This window comes from Tigriopus californicus, chromosome 1 (assembly GCF_007210705.1).
Source record: "Tigriopus californicus strain San Diego chromosome 1, Tcal_SD_v2.1, whole genome shotgun sequence".
Lineage (NCBI taxonomy): Eukaryota > Metazoa > Arthropoda > Copepoda > Harpacticoida > Harpacticidae > Tigriopus > Tigriopus californicus.
This window is the reverse complement of record NC_081440.1, coordinates 8,343,789-8,364,208: the sequence shown is the minus strand read 5'-3', so window position 1 is coordinate 8,364,208 and position 20,420 is coordinate 8,343,789. Positions and strand designations below refer to the sequence as shown.

The 20,420-nt window shown below is 43.9% G+C and overlaps 3 protein-coding genes across 4 annotated transcripts in view; all 3 read right to left on the bottom strand.

The window, feature by feature from the left end:
- Positions 1 to 6,616, bottom strand: part of LOC131893677 (protein singed-like) — an 8,632-nt gene extending 2,016 nt beyond the window's left edge. The window contains exons 1-4 of one of the 2 annotated variants that reach the window (XM_059243790.1): positions 6,422 to 6,616; positions 3,167 to 3,450; positions 2,689 to 3,075; positions 2,389 to 2,596 (exon numbers count right to left, since the gene is read on the bottom strand). In XM_059243790.1, coding sequence (XP_059099773.1) covers positions 2,389 to 2,596; positions 2,689 to 3,075; positions 3,167 to 3,450; positions 6,422 to 6,494 — 952 coding nt within the window. In that variant the 5' untranslated portion in view covers positions 6,495 to 6,616. Of the gene's footprint in view, positions 1 to 2,388; positions 2,597 to 2,688; positions 3,076 to 3,166; positions 3,451 to 3,643; positions 4,123 to 6,421 lie in introns of those variants that run through there. The other variant, XM_059222281.1, reaches the window with a different exon arrangement.
- Positions 6,617 to 11,691: 5,075 nt separating this feature from the next.
- Positions 11,692 to 14,561, bottom strand: LOC131893669 (epidermal growth factor receptor kinase substrate 8-like). The gene is made up of 2 exons (XM_059243778.1): positions 13,740 to 14,561; positions 11,692 to 13,628 (listed from the first exon to the last, which is right to left on the bottom strand). The coding sequence occupies exons 1-2, from the start codon at positions 13,804 to 13,806 to the stop codon at positions 11,905 to 11,907; spliced, it is 1,791 nt and encodes a 596-aa protein (XP_059099761.1). The 5' UTR covers positions 13,807 to 14,561; the 3' UTR covers positions 11,692 to 11,904.
- A 593-nt stretch (positions 14,562 to 15,154) lies between these two features.
- LOC131893629 (uncharacterized) lies at positions 15,155 to 19,148 on the bottom strand. The gene is made up of 4 exons (XM_059243732.1): positions 18,995 to 19,148; positions 18,740 to 18,922; positions 16,327 to 18,669; positions 15,155 to 15,832 (listed from the first exon to the last, which is right to left on the bottom strand). Exons 1-4 carry the CDS (start codon positions 19,025 to 19,027, stop codon positions 15,554 to 15,556), a joined length of 2,838 nt encoding a protein of 945 aa, XP_059099715.1. The 5' UTR covers positions 19,028 to 19,148; the 3' UTR covers positions 15,155 to 15,553.
- Between the last annotated feature and the right edge of the window lie 1,272 nt (positions 19,149 to 20,420).

The window sequence follows — 20,420 nt, the reverse complement described above, 5'->3', positions numbered from 1 at the left end:
GGGGGGGGGAAGAAGAGGTAGTAGTAGCATCACCTGAATGGAAAGGCTTTTCCAGCGTATGTACGTGCACTTACTCACACACTTGCACATGTGGATGGGCAGGAAAATTGTATTACTGAACTATTGTACGCAGACGTCTGACGTCCACCAACCAAGAATCGAAGCAGCTCAAGGGTGAAAGTGATTGAAAGTGCAATTTTAAATGGAAGCTCCAGCCGTTCCAAGACTCGATCGGTGGTTGGTCGTTCTTAGAATGAGGGCCGTCGCCGTCAACTGCCATCCTACTTGGTGCTACTGCTGATGTCATTGATGATGCCACTGCTCATGCTGATACTTATGCTACTACTAGTACTACTACTACTAGTACTACTACTACTACTACAAAACTCCTCTATGTAGACAGAATACACAAAACTTAAAGCACTGGAAGTGCGACATCAGCCCTCCGTGAAGTAAGGTTTCCGAACATTTCAAAATCCTTTTGTTTTCAACAGAATGGCCACGTAACAGATCGCAATCATCAGGGATCGAATCCGTCTTCGATTTCTCAGATGCACATTTAACACCCACATCTTCAAGCCCGAGCAACCTTGAGCGGGACCATCCATGCCTATCTCGAACAACAGTTCCAACAGCATTTTTTGTCTACGTATGCATCGAGTTCACAAGGCATTGCTGCGTTCGCTCCCTTCAAACGGATGGAGTCATTTTACGGTTGATGGAGCCGAATTTTTTTGTTGACCTCATGAGCTATCAGTTTAGTTTTGCCATGGTTGAAATTGGTCGATTTGATATAATAGGTTCGTGTGGCAATTAGAGCATCCCAGCCAGGTGGCAGTAGTAGGAGCAGAAGTATTAGCAGTAATACCACTACGTAAACCAGTAGTGGTGATAACGACGACGACGATGACGACGTGCCCTTTCCCCTCTTGAACACACTAGTGGATTACCAATAATTGAGTCGCATTTGGGACCATCCTGATAATGTTTACGCAACGTTCATCCGCCCATGTGTTTTAAAAAAAAAAGTATCCTGGATCAGGTTGATTGAACCAATAAAAGTACAAATGATATTGCCATATTGTAATTAAATGACCAACTAGCATTCAATGCATGGCCAAGTAAGGATGGGGAAAGCCAGAGTTTCTGTCTGTTTTTGGTGTTTCTAGCCAACTAGCTAGTCACCAAACGAGCCCTGTATTCCTCCTTTCAGTCACGAGGAAGAATTCTCAGACTTCAGCACTCTCGAAGAATCATTCCACTTGAGGGGAAAGTTTATTGTTCTTTGGCACTAGAAATTTTCGCCAAACACCATTGACATTTCACGATCGATCGGATTGAATCAAAACCAGAAATGTTGATGATTGATGACACATGAAGTTGAGCGAGTTATTCGAAAAGTATGACTCAATGAAAAAAAGAGAGTCCCTGTCATTTTCAAAGGGTGGAAGGAAACTGCTCTCATTCATCACACTTGTAGTGCAGAAAAAACTCTTTCCTTTCCTCAATTTTGTGGAGCTATTGTGTGTAAATTCTTCAAGATGCCTTGAAAAGATGTGGATTACACACATACAGGGAGTGACAGAGAAAGAGATTCATTCTTACAAGGAGATTGAGAAAAAAAACACGCCCCGAAAATGTGTTGGGAAACAAAATTCTTCTTCAAGGTCGTTTTCATTGACAGTGGAGTTTTTCAACATATCCGAGGATTTTCCGCATTTGTACAGATTGAACAAATTCATGTGGACGAGTGAGAATGGTTCATGCGAATAACTCCCATTATACGCATGAACAAAAAAGTAGCGTCAGAGTTTTCGTCACACCAGCCAAGGACGCGCATTCAATAAAATCTAAACCTTTCAACTGAACTTTTTCACCAATGAGGATTGGGAAAAATTTGCCTTCTGCTTGCTTGCTGGGTTATTGTATCATTCCGTCCAATGATTGCAAATGATGGACAATTCCTCACAAAATGCCAATGAGCTTGAATTTTGCCAACTGGCAAAACTAAAACTGACTTGATAGGAATCTTCGTCACAAATAGCGACATAAATGCACATATCGCACGCCTACGGCTCAGTTGGAACCAATACATTCACAATTTAGTCCCTCATTTGACTATGTTACTAAAGTTTCATTTCAAAAACTGCACGTAATCTCAAAGCAAGAAATGCTTCCTGTTAGCGATGGGAAATTACATTATCAGCGTTCATTCTCGTGACAATATGTTCCGTGAACCGCAAGTTTTCCAAGAAGGACACGAAGCTTTCAAGGTTCAAAGCTTAGGTATTTTGGTTCAAAGCAACAAAGAACCAGTCCAGAGGTCAGGGGGGATTTTTCCGAATCACTACAGGCATATAAAATTTTCACTTTTATTAGAGCGCTTACCTTGTTTCACGGAAATATATCGGTCATTGGAGGCTGCCACAAAGCTGGCTTGCGGTAAAGAATCCTCCAAAGAGAATAGCTCATCCTTGGTCACGGCTCGGGATCGGGTTTTCAAGACAGCTCTGGATCCAATGGGGGCTAGATATTGCCCGGCAGCATCCCGCAAAGCAATGTATCCTCCATGGTACTCCACCGAGAAATAACAATCCTGAAAATAGGACAGGGATGATGTGAACATGATGATCCATGCTAGTTGAATGCTTTGGTCAGAGCCTCAGGAGATAACGAGCGACTTTCCACCTTATTGACTTCAGGGGTGAGTTTGCCATCCCTTTGCAGATACATATTTGTGCAGGTGTGAATGGCGTATTTATTGGCCTCCTCGAGAAATTCAAGGGTGAATAACGTGTCCTCGCCCCAAGGCACATTTTCCTCGACTTGAATCTCCTCTTGATTTTCCGACAAATGGGCATATCGTTTGCGTCCCACGGAGCGAAGATTCACCTGAGGCCGAGCGGCTAAATGGACAAACCAAAGCTCGGCATCCCCGGGGGACTTGGCATTGCATTGGATGTTGTCTTGAGAAGCGCCAAGAAAATAGCCCCGGGTCAGGCTCTTGAAGGCCCAACGACCCGAGAAGTCGTCGCAAACGGAGATTTCAAACTTTGACGATTCATCGCGTTCCTCCTGTGAAAGAGATGAAAACCGTGATGATCCCCTATCGGTGTGGTCTCGCGTTTCAAAGGGTCACTCCTCATTATTAGCTATTGGAACGAACCTGATCGCAAGTGACGTTGCCAAATTGGTCCACGGCCAGATACTTGCCCAAGTGAGATCGGAGCACCACACTCTCGCCATCCCCGGTGGGCTCCAGAATCCAGATCTGTTTCTTCTTTAAGGCTTTGCCATTGGCGTTGGTTCGGAAGCCGAACGTTTCGGCACTCAAGTACTTGAACTTGCTGCTGATCAAGCCGATGGTCCAACAGCCCTTTTCCGTGGCCGAGGTCGTTCCGTGACTTCCTTGACCGTTCGACTCCAAGCTCAATCCCGTCATGGCGGCAACTGAAATGACAACCCGGGATCAAATGCAAATTTCAATCAAGGCACCAAATGGAACACATGCACATCATGGTCTGATGATAACTGGATCATGGCTGTTCAGCGTTCAATGATCAACGATCCTGGTTCGTTAGCCTAATCCTCTTCAGTCTGGGGAATCCGACCGATTGTTTTGACTGCCGGAACGATTTCCTACCTTTCCAATGACACTCACAATCACCGGATTTGGAGGAACCAATCAATGAAAGCGTCGTTGATGCTGATTCACGTTGGCACTCCGTGCTCGGTTCAGGCTTGACACCAACAGTTTTGGTTTGACCTCAACCAAATTGCCAACTGGCTTCTTGATTGAGAACAACTTTTTTTCCGGTTTTGTGTCGTCCAGTGGTCTTCTTGCTTTCGATCGTTCTTTGCTCCCTTTACATGCTAGATAGATGATTCACGACGTACCATTCACCGTCAGTACATGGAAGGAGTACTACATGCAAGTAAGTCTGTTTGCTACAAGTTCGGTGCTACTTCTTTCTCTCGCCTCCTCGTCCGTCTCCCCACCTAACTCACAAGTTCTCTCTTGTTCTCTCCATCCAGCTCTCCCTCCAGCTTCAGCTCCAACCTTTTTTTTTCGCTCACTCACTCACTCGCTCTGACTCACATAGGCACTCCCTCACACTCACGCTCACCATGCATCACTAGTAAGTTCTGAGTTCTCACTCACTCACTCACTCACTCGGAGTGGTGTTGGCGTGTTTCGAGCAAAACCGAGTCTGAATGGATTTCGGTCTGCCCGTCTGGGACAACGAGGGTGCTCTCCTCCCCTTGTTCTCGTTTTTCTTGCTCTGGTCGTACCACTCTCCGTAGAGATCGTCCTCCGCCTTCATAACCTCCCCCCCTCCCCCCTGCTCCTCCTCCTGGTCGAGTCCATCCATCCCCAGGAACAACCCTACCGGCATTCGTAACGACAGCAGCCATGAGCCTCAAGATGAACATGGAGAAAAAGGGGCAGGAAAAAACGAGGAGAAGGGACCTGTCTGGTCCACCGGGATCGGCACCATCCCATTCTAGCCATTTAAGAGAGCGGACCCAATTTAGCCGGGTCTATCAAGCACTTGCTTGGTATGCGAATCCAGAGCTAAGGCATTCTTGAGCTTTGGAGGTTCCTGCCGTATGGCATGCAAATAAGGACTTATGCCCACATATTACTGATCCGATTGTGGTTCGAATCCGCTCGGTTAGAGATTGTCCATTTCCTCATCATCTTCCCTGTTTGGCGGCCAGAGGTTTGAAATTCAACTCCGGTGAGAATTTGGCTCGAAACTAAATCGGATATTCAGAACTAGATTCACACACCCCAAAAAGGTCAGGTTGAGGTCACCATGGATTCGCATTGGGAGAATGATGTTGCTCTGCCGATAAACCCAAGTGGCAAATTCAAGTGGCAACTAAGAGCTTGGTATTTTTTAAGGAGGGGGAGCGAGACAAGCTGGAGCTGGAGCTCAACCCATATCCCATATTTGGGTCGATTCAATGATGCAGAGCTATATTCGTCTGGACTCGCGGTATTTTTGGTGTTGGAATGTACCAGCACTGTGGCCAAGCAGCTATCTATTGTTCTTGACCAGAGCTCCAGAAGTGAAGAGGAGTAAGTCCGACATTCCAAGTGCAAGCAGGCCAACGACCAGATTATCAATTACAAATGCCAACGTTTTCCCCCTTCGTTTGCCCGCATCCGAACGACCTTCCTAGTTCCTTCCCCATTCATATTACTACCCCTTCTCCATGGAACCCGGTTCGTTCTTTCACCCTCGACAGACTGGGACTTTGTTTGGGCCAAGCCTGGTCTGTTCGGGGAGCAATTTCGTTTCAAGACTTTCAGCTTTGCGTACTCCATGCATGCTTATGGGCATAACCCAGGGCACCATAGGAGCTCTCTTCCTCTCTTCACCATACCAACAACGGAGGGAGGAGGAGGAGAAGGAGGAGGTCTTTGTTTCCTTTTTGCTCCCAACTCAAAAGTTCACCACCATCTGGGGTGGAATTTCCTAAACGTTGGTGAAGTGAGTTTCCACACACACCCACACACACAGACAGAGAAGAACAAGAAACTGAAACTTGAACTCACAATTACTTTTTAGGCGCTTCAGCAGCTACAGCACCAGGCATAGTAGGGAACGGCTAATACCGGCCAAAGACAGAAAATCCAAATCGCATAGGAAGCTGGCCAAGAGGGGCACGTATGTACATGAGTTTTGGGGAAGAATAAAAGGATGACGGCGATATGCCTTTGTTCTGTTCATCTTGTCCTTCTGTAGGCCAGGGGAGAAATTCTGGCGTTCGGGAACAGATAGCCAGATGTCCACATCTGATGCAAATGAACAGAATACGCCGAAAAACGCCAAGTGAGTCGATCTTTATGTCGAACATGCGTTCGTTCAAGTGTGAATTAAATGTGGTCGGTTTCACGTCTTAAACCATGCCGACTAACATTAGATCGTCGATCCTTCATACTAGTAGTCAATCCCATTCACAAGACAGTATAGTGAGTATACCATGCCCTGGGCAAAAGCCGTAAACGCATGATCATCTTCGAACAAATTGAAACCTAATCTTTGTGGTCTGGCCTCACAGAGAAACGATATATACGACGTACGTTCATGTACAGTGTATGTAGGCTCTCTCAGGCAGTAGGGCTGAATATACGTGGTGAACTCTCGTTAAGCGGAAACCAATGCACATCTTTGACTGTTGTTGTGGCTTTTGTTGTTATTGTTGCTATTTTTGCTGGGACTACTCCTGCTACTACTCTGCTACTACTCCGCTATTGGTGCTGCTGCTGCTGCTGCTGCTGCTACGTACCGTAAATAGAAATCTCATCAAGACACCGTTTGATCCAGTACTTTGCATACTAGTGCAAAGTACTGAACTCATTTGATTGATGATGACTTACTCATTCTGAGCAGCAGGTTGGCTTTCTTACCTGGCAATTTCCGTCCCTTCCACGAATCGGGCAGATCCGAGAGATTGTTGTTGTCTTCCACATAGTACACCATCCCATACAAATTGATGATGTCCCTAGGTCAGGAATTATTCAGATATGCTCTCGGGTGTTGACGATTCAAGAAATGGGACTTTGACTATGACTCGGTCTTCCACCACGGATGATGATGAAGGCGATGATGATGATGTTGTTGATGATGATGATGATGATGATGCCCACTACTGTTATCGACTGTCGAAAGACTCGGAACAAACTAACATTCAAACTGCACTTTCTTCTTGGTTGGCTAGGAAAATGGAGTAATTCGAATCCAGCAGCTAATACACGTACAGGCGGTACTAGCGTACTGACTAGCAACTCCTGGCGTACGAAGAATATATCAGCGAAATCCACACAAGTCGTCCACTGAGGTTCCGTCCCTCTTTCTCGCGTGGCTGATGCGGCCAATGAGTTCCACTGCTACTTACTTACTCACTTACTTACGAACTACGTAGGTACGAGTACGGATTTACACCTGAAATTTACCTGCTGAATGTCCATGTGATGCCGGTTGAAAGCGCTCATGCCAGGAAAGTAACCTCTCGGCGCACTTTCAGGTGATTCAGGCCCGCTTGCTGGCTGGCGGATGGAAGTTCCTTATGTACTACAACTACTGGTGTTCAAACACCATCACTTCTGGGGATGAGTGGGTTACTCCTTTATCTTTAAAGGGTCTATTGCACCAAACTTTCGTACTCGTAGAAGTGGTTGAGGTGCTCTCAACCTTTTGAGGGTAAAGAAAAAAAATATTATGGCCGAGACTATCCGTGCCCTTGTCCCTTCCCATTTTAATGTTTTATCGTATTGTCTCAATTGAGACCCTTGGAAAGCGACCATCCAGTGTAGATGCTTTTTCATCACGCTTACAACTTGGACGATCTAGAGTCACTATCCCGTAATAAGGGCAGGATTTTTAAATGCTGCCATGAATTCATAATTTTTGAGATCATGTATGGGTATCTTAAGTTTGAGAAAGGAAAAGTCAAAAATTGTCCAACCCTCGACCTGCCACCTAATACAGTTTGCAAAAGAAAAAGGTTAAGCTTTCATTGTTCTCGTTGCGATCACAATGCGTCCTGAATGACCTAACTGCAAGAGCTCATAATCAAAGGGGACAATTTCATCTCCTTTCAATATTCAGTAATTGTTTTCTGGTTAGGCAAAGAGCGTCCATCAAAAATATGAAGTGCGTAGCATCGAAGCCTTTTGTATTCCATTTCACGCTTGTTAAAATTGTTCACATTCTACTCTTTTTAGGGCTAGCTAGATCTGTAAGCTTTGAGTCGTAGATGGATCACGTATGATTTCTATGTAAAAATAAGTTAAAATGACTCCTCATTTCGTACTAATGAGGGCAGCATTCCCATTAGTAATCGAGGACTTGCCAGAAGAAAATGCTTTCAGGCATTTTCCTCTGCAACAGTGGTGGTATCCTTTTGGCTGTAGTCCCACAAATGATCCTCAGGGCATCGTTTTGGGTCCCGGAGCAGTGGTTATTATATGAAGTAGGACTCGGATATAGGTATGTGAACAGTATTGCATGGGTAAGATGAGTCATGGAGCCTTGGTTTGATTACGAAATTGTGATGTACTTATGTTTATGCAAAATCCTATCCTAAAAAACAAGCAAAGGCGGGGTTTGATTAAGCTATATTATTATTATTAGGCTAATTAATTGTATCTTTGAACTTTTGGTGCCCTTTGATGTACCTCACATTCCGAAGAAGTTTATTCCATGCGCGAATTGTTCATCTGACAAATGATTTTCATATCACGTTTCATTTGGATTTTGACTTGCATTGTGCTCTTCGTTCAGCAATCCGAGTTGGAGTCAGGTATCATTGGAATCGAGTTCTGGGACCGCTTGGTAGCCGTTCAAATCATGGTACTTTATAGACTGCAGACCATGGTTCTCCATCTCTCAAACAGGGTCTCGATGATTCCCATTACTTTAGAAAAAGTGCCATTTTTATTCACTTTACAGAATAACAATGGCCTCAATGGTTCTTTCTTTTCCCCCGTAGATTCCTCTTTTTCCAAACTTTTTGAAAAATTAACGATTTTTCTCGCAATTCTAAAATTCTACTCGTCTTGTCAACAAATTTCACCAATGAGCATCGAAATTGTAAGCTTTTCGAGGCTGTTGGAAACTTTTTGCAGTTTTAATACATTCTTCAAACTCATTTTTCGTGCCTTTTGGTCTGGAAAATTCAGCCTTACTTGCAATTTCTGAATACTGATCCTAAACCTTTGCACAAGCTTGAAAAGTTTATTTTCATTTACAAGGACCGGTTTTCAGAAGTGCAAAGTTCCCTCTCCGGCAAGCAAAGGAAACCAAACCCCACCATTAGTGGTTTTGAGGGAAAATTATACCTTGAAAACCGGTTCTTGTAAAAGAAAACTGTATATTCAATTGACTCTCAAGAAATGGAAAGTGGCGCCTCCAAGAGCTGAACTTCATGTGTCCTCTTGAGCAGTACTTCCAGACAAATGGCGAAAAAAAGTGGCAAATAATTATCAAATAGCGCCAGCAAAAGTCTCAGCTGACGAGACTCTCCCTTTACATGGTGCGTCTTCTCTTTCCTTTCCCTTTCTTTCATAAAATATAAGAGCAGACACAGGAGGTTGGCTTGGCAAAAGCAGAAGCAAGGCTTGTCTGGCAGTAGGCATTAAGATAAATTCAAATGATAATTCCAGCAAACAACAAGCAATAATGCATTCTTGTAATACAAGAACTTATCCATAATTCCAATTGGAAGATGTTGGTGTCTTCAGCTTTTCAACAGAAGGCCCCCATTTCAGTGATTTTCAAGGACCAAGATAGAGCGTCCTCTTTGAAGCCAGGCTCTAGAGGACGCACTTTACGCTCTCAACCTCTGCTAGGGGCATCCTTGTTCTTTTTGTGCTTTAATCTCAAGAGTCCATAGCGGCGACGTTCTTTGTATGCAGTTTATTTAAGTTCAGATCTCAAAAAGATGCGTTTGCCATTCATCATGCCCTCTCGTCTGAAGAAAAGCTAGGGCAAGCCCTCGCTTTTCTCTTCAAACTTAAAACTTTGCTTTGGAACCTTATACAATACAATGGAGTCTGTTAAGTAAAATGCAGTGATCTACCTTTATGAGAACCTTGGCTAACTAGAGTACATTGACCGGCCAGTGACTGGCTAGTCCCTCAATGACGTGCTACAAATTTTTCAGCATAAATGGGCTCAAAAGCTTTGCTGGTTAGGAGAAATGAGTTCATAGACTTCAAAAGTTTCTTCAAGTTTGGTATCAATCTTAAAAAGACTTACCTTGGTGAGCAAAGTTTTTTTTTTTGCATTTTATAGATAAGCCTCTCCAAACCCGTTTTAAAAAATGACAAATTTTGACTCATTGTTTTAGATTTTTCTTAGACATTTAGTTATTGTTTTCCGGTTCTAGTCTAGTATCAGGTACTTTTTTGTTGGCTTTTGAGTTGTTAGTTCACGAGATGAGATCATAGTAAGTTTGGCAGAATATTTGCTTTTAACTAAGTCTTAAAAAACACGTAGTGTATTTGTAGAGCATTCGCTTTCCATTATGCTATGTTTGGTTTGAGCCCTGAATGTCATTTAGTCCTTTTAAGCGGACAAACAATGATAGAATCGCGAGAATGCACTCTAAGATGCCGGAATTAACCGGTTACTTTTTGCTGAACAACTTATTACTCAACCATGCTAACACTATAAATACACCACCAGCTCTGAGAGACCTTTCAAATCCTAGAAGGGTAAAATTACAGACATTTTTTGATATCCAAATAAGAATAAAACTACTTTTTGTATACTTGTAGCATACCAGCAGCTTTTCATCATCATCTTTTTCCATTAAATTCTGATAACAAGTAAAACCAAAAACTTGGGAAACGGTGCACTTCCTTGTACTATTTTGTTGAGAATGATGATTGCAAAAGAGTTTGCGTTACCTTCTATCATGCAGTACAGAACTTCCTGTTTAATTCTTATTTACATGTCATAAGTGTTTGAAATTTACCCATAGAGGATTTGAAACGTCTCCTAGAAGAGTTGGTGGCTTGATCATTGTGTCACAGTACTTCAGCAATAAATTGATCATTTGATAATCCCTTGATAAAGCCTGGTATCTTAGCCCATATTCTCTCGCTTCAAAGTTCGTTTGTCCACATTTAGACGTAGCAAGAGGGCGCTGCCTCCGCTCAACGAAAAGGACTATAAGGAGGAACAATTTTGTTAATGAAGATTCCGAGAGACTAGATGAATTCAAACCATGGCAGTTCCCATACTGAATGTGGTGCTGTCTGGCTAGCCTATGCAGCTGAAAATTCGTACTTTACATGTTGATAACCTAAAAGATATCTTTCAATACACCTTAGTACTGCACCACAATCTAGCAAACAACTACTTTCTATCCTAGTTTTCAAGGTTTTATAATCATTGTCATGGATTCATAAACAATGAATTATCATAGACAAACCTAAAAGTATTCTAGGAATGCTTTAGAGGCTGAATAGTATTTTTTATTTTCAAAGATTCTCAATTTTTCTGCTGTGGTTTTTGCCAATCTGGAAAAGAAACAAACCGTATGGCGCTTATTTGTCACTGTTAGATTTATTTTCGGTTATTTGCTAATTCATTTGTCATTTCGCTTATTGCTATTTACCGATTTGGGTCTTGAAAGCTCATTCATTTGGCTTATGTGCCCGCTCCCTAATAAATAACAAGCTGAGTACATTGTTGCTTTTATATTGATTGAACGAAAATTAATTTTACATTGTAGTGTAATGTGAGTAGAATTTCCAGGTGAATACTCCAACTGATTTTTTATTTAGATTTTGGAATTCAATTCATTGTTGTCATTTTTACTTGAAATTTGTATTAGTTATTGAACAGCTTATTAGTAAAAAAAAACAATAGAATAGTGAACTATTTATAATTGCACTCCTTTGATGCACTTTTGGACACGTCAGTTTTCTTGGTTTCCATAACTAGTCTGTGTCACAAAATTGTCCACTGCGACTGATTGGCACGTAAATGACAAACATTTTCTTGAGGCATAATCGTCCTTCGGGTTACTTTCCTTCAAGTGAATTTGAAGAGCTCCAGTCTTTGTGACCTTATCGAGGAAAAAATGTCATCTTGAAATAAGTTTTATCTAAGCCTTGGGTTGTGTAAGGTTTGAAATTTGAGCCCTATTGGACGAATTGGTATAGAGTTTTAATAATTTAAATTGCCTATATTTCTTATCAATATTAGATAGGGAGGAATGATTGTTTAGGCACATTAGATTTTAAGTGTTGGCATGCGTTACTGAACAGGTTACAAACTTCTTTCCACGATATCTTTCAAAATTTGAATTTAACTTGAATAAGATGATGGCAGGCTCTTCTTCAGATTGGTTGAGTGTGTGAATATGTGGCTGTTGGTGTTAAAAGTATCGCATTTCCCCACCACCCCCACCACTTCGTCGACCACGGGCTCCCCGTGATTCCCCAGGATGGCGACCAGGCCCAAAATCCAAGGCTGCTTCTGCCACAATAGTATGAGGCACATGAGCCACTTGCCCATGAATGTTACGGGTTTTCCACCATTTGCGCGTATCATCCAAAACCTCTAGGTACTCCCCGCGAACAACACTGAGCTCCTTATCGTTGTTTGCAGTTCGTGGATAAGTGACCTGAACCACTTTGGTGCCTTGCTTCAAGAGGTGCTGCATGAAAGCGCGTTGCTGGTTTTCAAATCGCGTCCGAGGATCTTCGTAGCCGTTACTTCGGGGGTCAGGTGAATTAGTCGATAGTTCCGATCCTAACCGGCTGTCTCGCCCATAGCGGTATGGAGGACCGCCCCTTTGTTGCTCTACGTCAGAATCGGCACTGAGCGGCTCCGACGGATGATGCTGTTGGTGATGATGATGATGATGGTGGTGGCTGCGACGTCCAGGCATTGGCGAGTGCGAATCGATTTGATCAATATCCTCCTCATCCTCAGGATGAAAGTTTCTGTTGGTCAGATTCTCGGATTCATCCACAAAATGGGAAGGACTCCATCCATCCATAAACACAGGTCTGTAGGGTGGGACATACCCCTTCCATTCCTCAGCCGGGATGTACCAGGCTTCGCCCAGTGAGTGCCACAATTCACTCTCTTTCGACGTGAGGCAGTTGATGAGAAGCTCAACGGCACTGCCCGTTAAAAGGGGAGCCACAACTTTCGCCGGGAGATTGGGACCGTAATGAGAATCATGAGACGCATCAACAATGAGTGCCAAAGGCGTGAAGAGGAAATGAATGAGCTCGGGTGCATTGGGGTCATGAATATGAGCCTTGAGCTTGGCCAGAAGATTGAAAGAGAGCTTAAATTTTTGGAAGATATCCACAAATTCGCGCTCCGGGGGAGGTTTAGCTCTCATCGACAGCATACCGTCGCCCATGTCTTTCTTTTTTGATTTCCTGCTACGGCGTCTCTTTTCAAGTTCCCGAAATGCCGCCGCCGCATGTTGGAGGCGTGCAATGAACTTCTCAATGTCGTCGAAGCATCGATTCAATATGGCAACATCTTTCTCGTAGCGATCACTGGAGGTGGAACTCGTTTCGTCACCATCCAAATCCCCTTTTCGGAGCTCGGGATCCAGCTGAGCAGCCAAGGGCACTTGAGCTGAGCGCAGTGAGCGCTCAGTGCCGTTTCCGCCGTAGGGCGTTAGATCCCCGACGGCAATCTCCTGGCCACTTCGGGACAAGGCTCCCCCTCGGCCCCCGTGGTAGGACTTGATGTCCTCGACCACATCGCGAGCTCGAACATTTACGCACTGAAAGATGTGCATCTCGGCCGGAATTGGGCTTTCTCCGGGAGGATGGCCCACAATGAAGATCAAGATGTTGTTGTACAGCTCTTTTGGGTCTGTGCTCGTGAAGGCGGTGGGCTCTCTCACCAGCGCCAAAGGGAATTGTTCCACAATGTCCTTATTCTCATGATCCATGATGTTGACCAACTTGTTTTCGATTCGCATCAACATTTTCTGCGTCCAAATGCCATTAGTCTTTTCCATAGCCAAGAGACGCCTCATGCCGTCAGCCGGGTAGATCAGGTCGTTCTCTGGCGAAACGGAAAATGTTGCCAGATGTTCCAAGACGTAAGTCGGTGAGTGGGATATGCCTGAAGTAAATCATAAAAGAATACAATTATCATTGCACGGGTGACCCCCCCGGTGTTGGAGACAAGCGTGATCCAGACAGCTAAGACGGTATTTTTGAACGGAACACTCACCATCATTGGAATTCATGCTGATTCGATCCGAATTGCTAGAAGATCGACTCTCCCTGGATGCCATCATGGTTGGTTTTCGAATCTTACCAAATCTTCATCACAAGGTCAAGCCTAGCCCCATCCAGGGCAGTCGTCCACAGAAAATCGACTTTGTTTTCACTATTGTTCACCCTCTTAAATCATTCACAGGTGCGAAAAAACATACCAAACTGAGCACAATTGTTGTTCGACAACGGCCCAACAGGTTTTTGGTCAAAATTGTGGGTGTAACGAAGACGGGCGAAGGGCAAAAAGTCCACGACAAATAATACATCAAGTCAGTTGTGCTCCTTCATTCACGCAAGTCCCCCCTCCTCATTCCCTCTCCTCTGCCATGTCTTCTTCGCCTCCTCCGTCACCTTCGCCGACTTGGGCAGCTCCATCCACCAGTCCAGCTCGCCGCATGGATTTGTCCGTCCACGGCTTCACACAATTGCCGACCATCGGACGGGGCTTGCTCTCTCTCTCTCTCTTTCTCTCGCAAATTTTGGCTGACTTGGCTCAACCAACTGATGGTAGAGCAGCACATTGGTACCTGTTGTGCAGCAATTGCGGCCGTATTGGTGGCAGTGCTTGTAACCCGAGCAGTGGCCATGGCTTCAATACCATGATCACAGGTATTTCCTGCACCTGGATGCTCTTCTATACTCCCGACCATTGGTGGATTACCTAGGACCCCTCTAGCCTTTACAAAACCTACCTCTGATACTTCTCCAGGGGACGCTCATATTCTCTATGGTAGGTAAGCCGGACCAGCTAAGCCTGCCCTGCTCTCATGCTTTTCTGGTCTTCCCTGACATGATATGATGAGCGGGCATCCAACAGGCTTGGCGTTGCGAAATCGCTCGGTACAGAAGAAGCCAATCCACTACTACATGTACTCGTGCTACATCCGTGGTCACAACTGCACAACTGCACAACTGACAACGTGGGTCCTTTGACGCTCAGGACGACTTCCTCCTCCGGGTCTCCCTCCATGAGTGAATCCTGACCAAACCCATCGAGTATGACGAGGGGCTCGTGTCGGCCTGACTGCTAGTAAGATTCCATGCCTGGGCCGAAGCGAAGGGCTCTTCCACGGGCTACCATGAGCCAAGTCAATCAACAGGTGTACTTTCTGCATGGCACCAGGCACACAGAATGTCATAGCAGGAGGTCAACTCAGTGGACCATCCCTACTTACTGCCCAATTGTAGCAAGCTGCACAAGAGCTCTCAAAAATGGTCAATGGGAGGGAGATGTCAAATTCCATGGTGCGAGTGAAACTCGCACACGAGGACACATCACCAATGCACCAGAACTGCTGCACCATACCTAAGGCTAGCCCGTTGATTTGACGAGGATAGAATCAATGATGACAGATGCGTATCAAAGAATTGAAGGGTGTGGTATTCTTTATTCATAGATACTTCGGATCATTGGTCCATAACAGTGCACGGTAGATGTATGCATGTAGGTTACGATTTAAGAATCAACATGGCAAAGTCAGTAATATGTACTTGTAGTTAGCGTCGACAACGATCTACACGGTCCTCCAAATTTCTTCTGATGAATGCCAATACCGGATCAGGGTAAGGTCTTGAATTCGGTTCATATTGCTTTGTTGGCAGTGCCTTTTGGCATCTGAGATCATAATCAATCTACTGAGGTTACTTGGGAATATATTTTTTTGGACTCCGAACCAAAGTAATACGCACATCGCCAATTGTTCGATTTTTCGATTGTAGCATCCCATTTCGTGTCGATGATCGATTTTTTAGAGCTTTTCATCATCTCTATAATCTGTCCAACGCCGGCTGCCGGCTGACCATCACTTCGTAAAGAGTGTTGATTTGTTCCTCGATGGACGCGAGCTTTTGTCTCGTGATCATTTGATCTTTTTTTATGTCAAGGATGTGCTCACGGAGTCCTTCGAGAGTCACCCGTCCGAGTGATTGATTTTGTTGCTGCTTCTGTACCACCAACTCTTTTGCAGCTTTGACCGTGTTTTCGCTAAAGAAGAAGTCTCTTTTCTTCTCATGTTTGCCCATTCGTCCACCTTGGCCCCGGTACACCTGCAGAACAAGGGCATGCAGAAATGTTAAGTGAGATTCTGGGAGACACCGTACAGTAAGTGCCATAGGGCAGAGATTTCGCCTTGGAGGATAATCCCCAGCTCTAGCAAGCTCTAGCTCTTTACTTCCGGTGTGGTGGTGGTGGTGGGGTGATGGTGGTGTTTATAACTGACTATAGACGGAGGGGAGGGCTTAGATGACTTGGGACTTGAAAAGTGTGTCTTTCACTGCATTGACATGGGAACTACGAGTATTCACTTGGCAAAAAAAGAACACAATAGCAATGCAAACTTTACAACATTGATCGGCTGGTATGTCAATGTCATTCTTCCTTTTTGATTTCAAAACTACATCGTATTTATGGGTGTTGAACGTGTTCATTTTGGAATTGAAAAGCTCTTAATTTTACAGTCTTTTATTTTGATAGATATACATGTAGTGGGTCTGTTCTTTCATGGGCGATAACAATTTTATGAAATAATCATCTTCCTTACCTTATAACCTGGGATGGTGATGCCCAATATTTTTTGGTTTTCCGGTTTGATGTTGGGGTAAAGAACGATTTCCTCTGCCAGTAAGGATACAAAGCTGGTGTAAGCTAATGTCTCAACAATAGAAATGTGATAATAGGTGTCGACTTCTTCTTGAATTTTATGAATATCACTCACTGCCAAACCGTTGAGAATGTTCATAAGGACAATAATCATTAGAAAGAGGAATAGGACAAAAATGACGTAGCCGAGCCAATGCGTGAAAATCAGGTCATTGTAATCAATCTCGCCGACGAACATGACCAAGGTCTTGACTAAGGACAAGCCAATGCTACTGAATAGCGGGTCATAGGAGGTGCCCAGTGACTCATCCACTTGGCTTGGAGCTTGAGTCGTGAAAGGTATTTGAGTGGTTCCATTTTCAGTGGTCGATGAAGTTGTCAAGGTGGAGTGGGCTGGGTCAGATTGTGGTTTTGCTCCGGAGCCAAAGACCAAATAGAAGCTGTAGGCAAAGGAAAGGATAAAGGCCAAGTAGCTGAGCAAGATGAAGGTGTAGGTTTTAAGAACAGTGGTGAACATGTTGATATAAATAGGAATGGGGGTATTAGGAACGATCCGCACCAACAACAGGTACAATTGCATGAAGGCCAGAAGCATGATCAATGCGGCCAGATGGCGTTGCAGATGACCAGTCCCCAAAAACGAAATGTAGTACCAAGGGACAATGTTCAAGATGGCCAAAATGATGACAGCCCATTCGAGGTAGTTTTCTGGTTGGGTTAAATAACGCTTCTTCAACTTGACGATCTGCCAGATTTCGCGAATGATCAACAAGAGAAGAAGTACGCAAAGAATGATCAGTGAGTAGGTGACCTCGTAGTTGATGTCCTCGTCCTTGTAGATAATGATTTTCGCGCCCAGGATCCCGTTGGCAATCCCGTATTTGTCCGACAGGAAGAGAAATAACACAATCACGAAGATCAAATAGATAATGAAGTCAAAGATGTATCGAATCCTCAAGGAGTTCAATTCAATTTCAAGAAACGATGTCATCACGGGATGCTTTAACAGATGATGCAAACCATCCACATCTGAGAAATACTCCAGACGCTTTGTATCCACTTTGCCTGAGCCAACCATGGCATATTTGCTACTCTTGGTCGGCAGTGCACCTGTTTTTTTGCCCAATGCCAACTTTTCCACATCTGATGACCATGCCAATGGCACCTGAGATCCTTTGGGCTCCTGATTAAGTGCAAGAGGCGTGTTCTCATCGACCAAAGGCCGCTCAAATAGCTTGAAGTTGATCCTGATTTGAAAATCCTCCTCATCGATATCGTCGCCCTCTGGGATGATGCATTCCTCATAAAAATATTCCTCTAAGGTTCTCGGGTTCAAGTTCAGTTGACCTTGAGGATTTTGATCCAACTTGGCACCATTCTTTAAAAGCACCTTCACGATAGCTTGGTCAGGGTAAGGCCTTGCGTAATGGATGGGCGTGTTTCCATAGGAATCCAGTCGATTAATGATCTCTCGCATCTGTGCTTGAACGCCGGATGCATCCTCTTTTAATAGTTCCATGAGGGTTTCCACGTTCACAAATCCGCTCTCGTCGCCATGAACAGCAATTTTGTTGTAATAACCCGCTTTGAGAACCATGTGCAAAATGTTCTGCTGGAACTTGTTTTCCACCAAGAAATTGGTCAATGGGAACTGCTTGAACACGGCGATCACCCTATGGTATCCTCGGGTTGCAGCCAGTAAAACCGGGGGCGTTGAGCCCGGGACCGTACCAGCCAGCACACCCGTTGTACCCGTGGAATTTGGATCCGTCCCTAAATGAAGGAGCTTAAAAACGATGGCTTCAATTAACTTGTGCAAATTGTCTGAGATTGGCTTGGCATTCCATGTTTGAAACGAACAAATGATTTGCAAAGGGGTCATAGTGGTCAACTTCTTCATCGTGAGGCGGCTTTTGACAAAAGCCGTCCGATCTACAGTAGTCTTGAGAACATGATCGAACACGTCCATGCACAAGTCCTTCCGGTCCAGCAAGAAATTCATGCATTTAGCCACGTTATTCAGACTCTCTTCAATGTCCTCGTCAGTGGGTGGGTTGATACCTCGATTTTGGAGTGGCTTGTTCTGAAGACTAGCCAAGTCGATCAACTGGGCCAAGAGCAAATGGATCGAATGCAGTCCCTCCGAGGTGAGGGCGTTCACATTGGCCGTATTGGCACTATAGCGGAACAAAAGGCTAAAGATTTCGGGGATGGATTCAGAGGTGGCCACGTGAATGGGTAGACAGCCCAGCCTTTCATTGTAAAAGTTGACATCAGCCCCGGCCTAAAAAATCAGATTTCACGACACCAGTCAAAAAAAGAGAAGAGTTATCAAAATCAATCCTTAACTCAACCTTAAGCAATGCATCGACGTACGGCTCCCCGTCATCTTCCTCTAAGGCCAGATGGAGAATGGTCTTGTAGTTGGTCTCCTTCCCGTATTGGTAATTGAGATCTGCACCCACATCGCCCGCTATTAGAATTGTTTTCTCAAAGCCCCGGAGATCGTTCTCGTCCAAGGTTTGCAGAAGCTCGTTCTAGAACAAAGCAAATATGGTAAATTCATTTACCGAGTTACTAATCAAAGCCCACACACAACATCCACTCACAGCAACTTCTGCCCGGCTCAGCACATAGGGCATTGTTCTTCACCAACTACGAACTACCACCAGCACAAAAACACGTACGAACAAAAAAGTGTAATCGCAATTTCATTCGATCGGGGCTGATGTTCAAACCGAACAGAAAGCCAATCCTAGAGCCCAATGTCAGGGTTGTTGCCAAGGTTGCCCATGATTAAACACCTAAAGGCGCTTGTCTGCTCAAGACTGATTGTGCCTTGACCTTTGGCGAAAGGCCCCAATCGACTCACCGCCCTGCTTGGATGGTCGGTCAAGGTATCGTCATTGATTTTTTTTGTGTGTGTCATCACAAATTGGTCTGGCCCTTGGGAAGACTTGAGCTTATTTTTAACCGCTAATCGTACATGTGAAAGTTCTATGGAGTAGCTAAACTAGTTACAGTTTACAAAAAGCTGAACAAAAAAATGCCCAAGACGAAATGGCTTGCATAATTGTTTATTGCAAATTATCATCGGGACCTTATTTGGCTTTCTTGTATATACCGTAAATCACTATAGAAACACAAGTGAACATGAGGAAACAATTGACCGAAATAGGTATTCAGTGTTGTGCACGAATATATATCTGTTAGTAAAACCTTAAATGAAACACTTGATATTTTTCAAAAAGAGAACTGGCGTCATCAGCCAGCAATTTGAACTTAAAGCAAAAAGTACCCTACGTCTAGTATGTGAGTTCGAATTACTAGAGCAAAACAATTCGCAAAACGATGGTTCTGTTTCTCTTTTGAATATTGATTATCAATAAAATGGTCACTCATATACTGAGTCTGTATTGCAATAAGTGGACTCTTGAATCCTCTTGCATTTCACTTATCTTTCTTTCACCGAAGTCTTCTGCTCCCGGATTTACCTTGGTCCTAACGTCAGCTGAGAGCACAGATGAATTAATTAAGCAAGGAATTTAAAAATTCATTTAGAATTTAAAGAGTGGGAAAGTAGTAAAATAAGAAAGGATAACCTCATTTCTGATTCTGAGGAAAAAAGATAATGTGCTTCACCAACGTACACATTTCAAGCCCTCAATTGTAGAGGAATAGTGTAGCAGAGAAACATAATTAAGCCCATACTAAATGAGGCATTCCTTTACAAGGCGACAATAATGCATAAGTTTTGTCAGACAAGTGTCATTTTTTCTTTGCGAGCGTCGTCGACGTAGGAGCGTGGTACTTATAAATAAAAAGTCATAAGTAATCATGTCTTTACATTTTGTGATAAATTAAAAAGACAAACATCCGCTTGTTGAAAGCTAGATGGGCATAAATTGATGCGAATTTTTAGGATTTAGGGTTGACATTTAAAAACTATTTCAATTTATTTGTTCTCGTTGCTTTTTGCCTCCCAGGTGAGTTTGTAAGTTCTTTGGTGATGCTTACACCACGTTTATTCAAAGT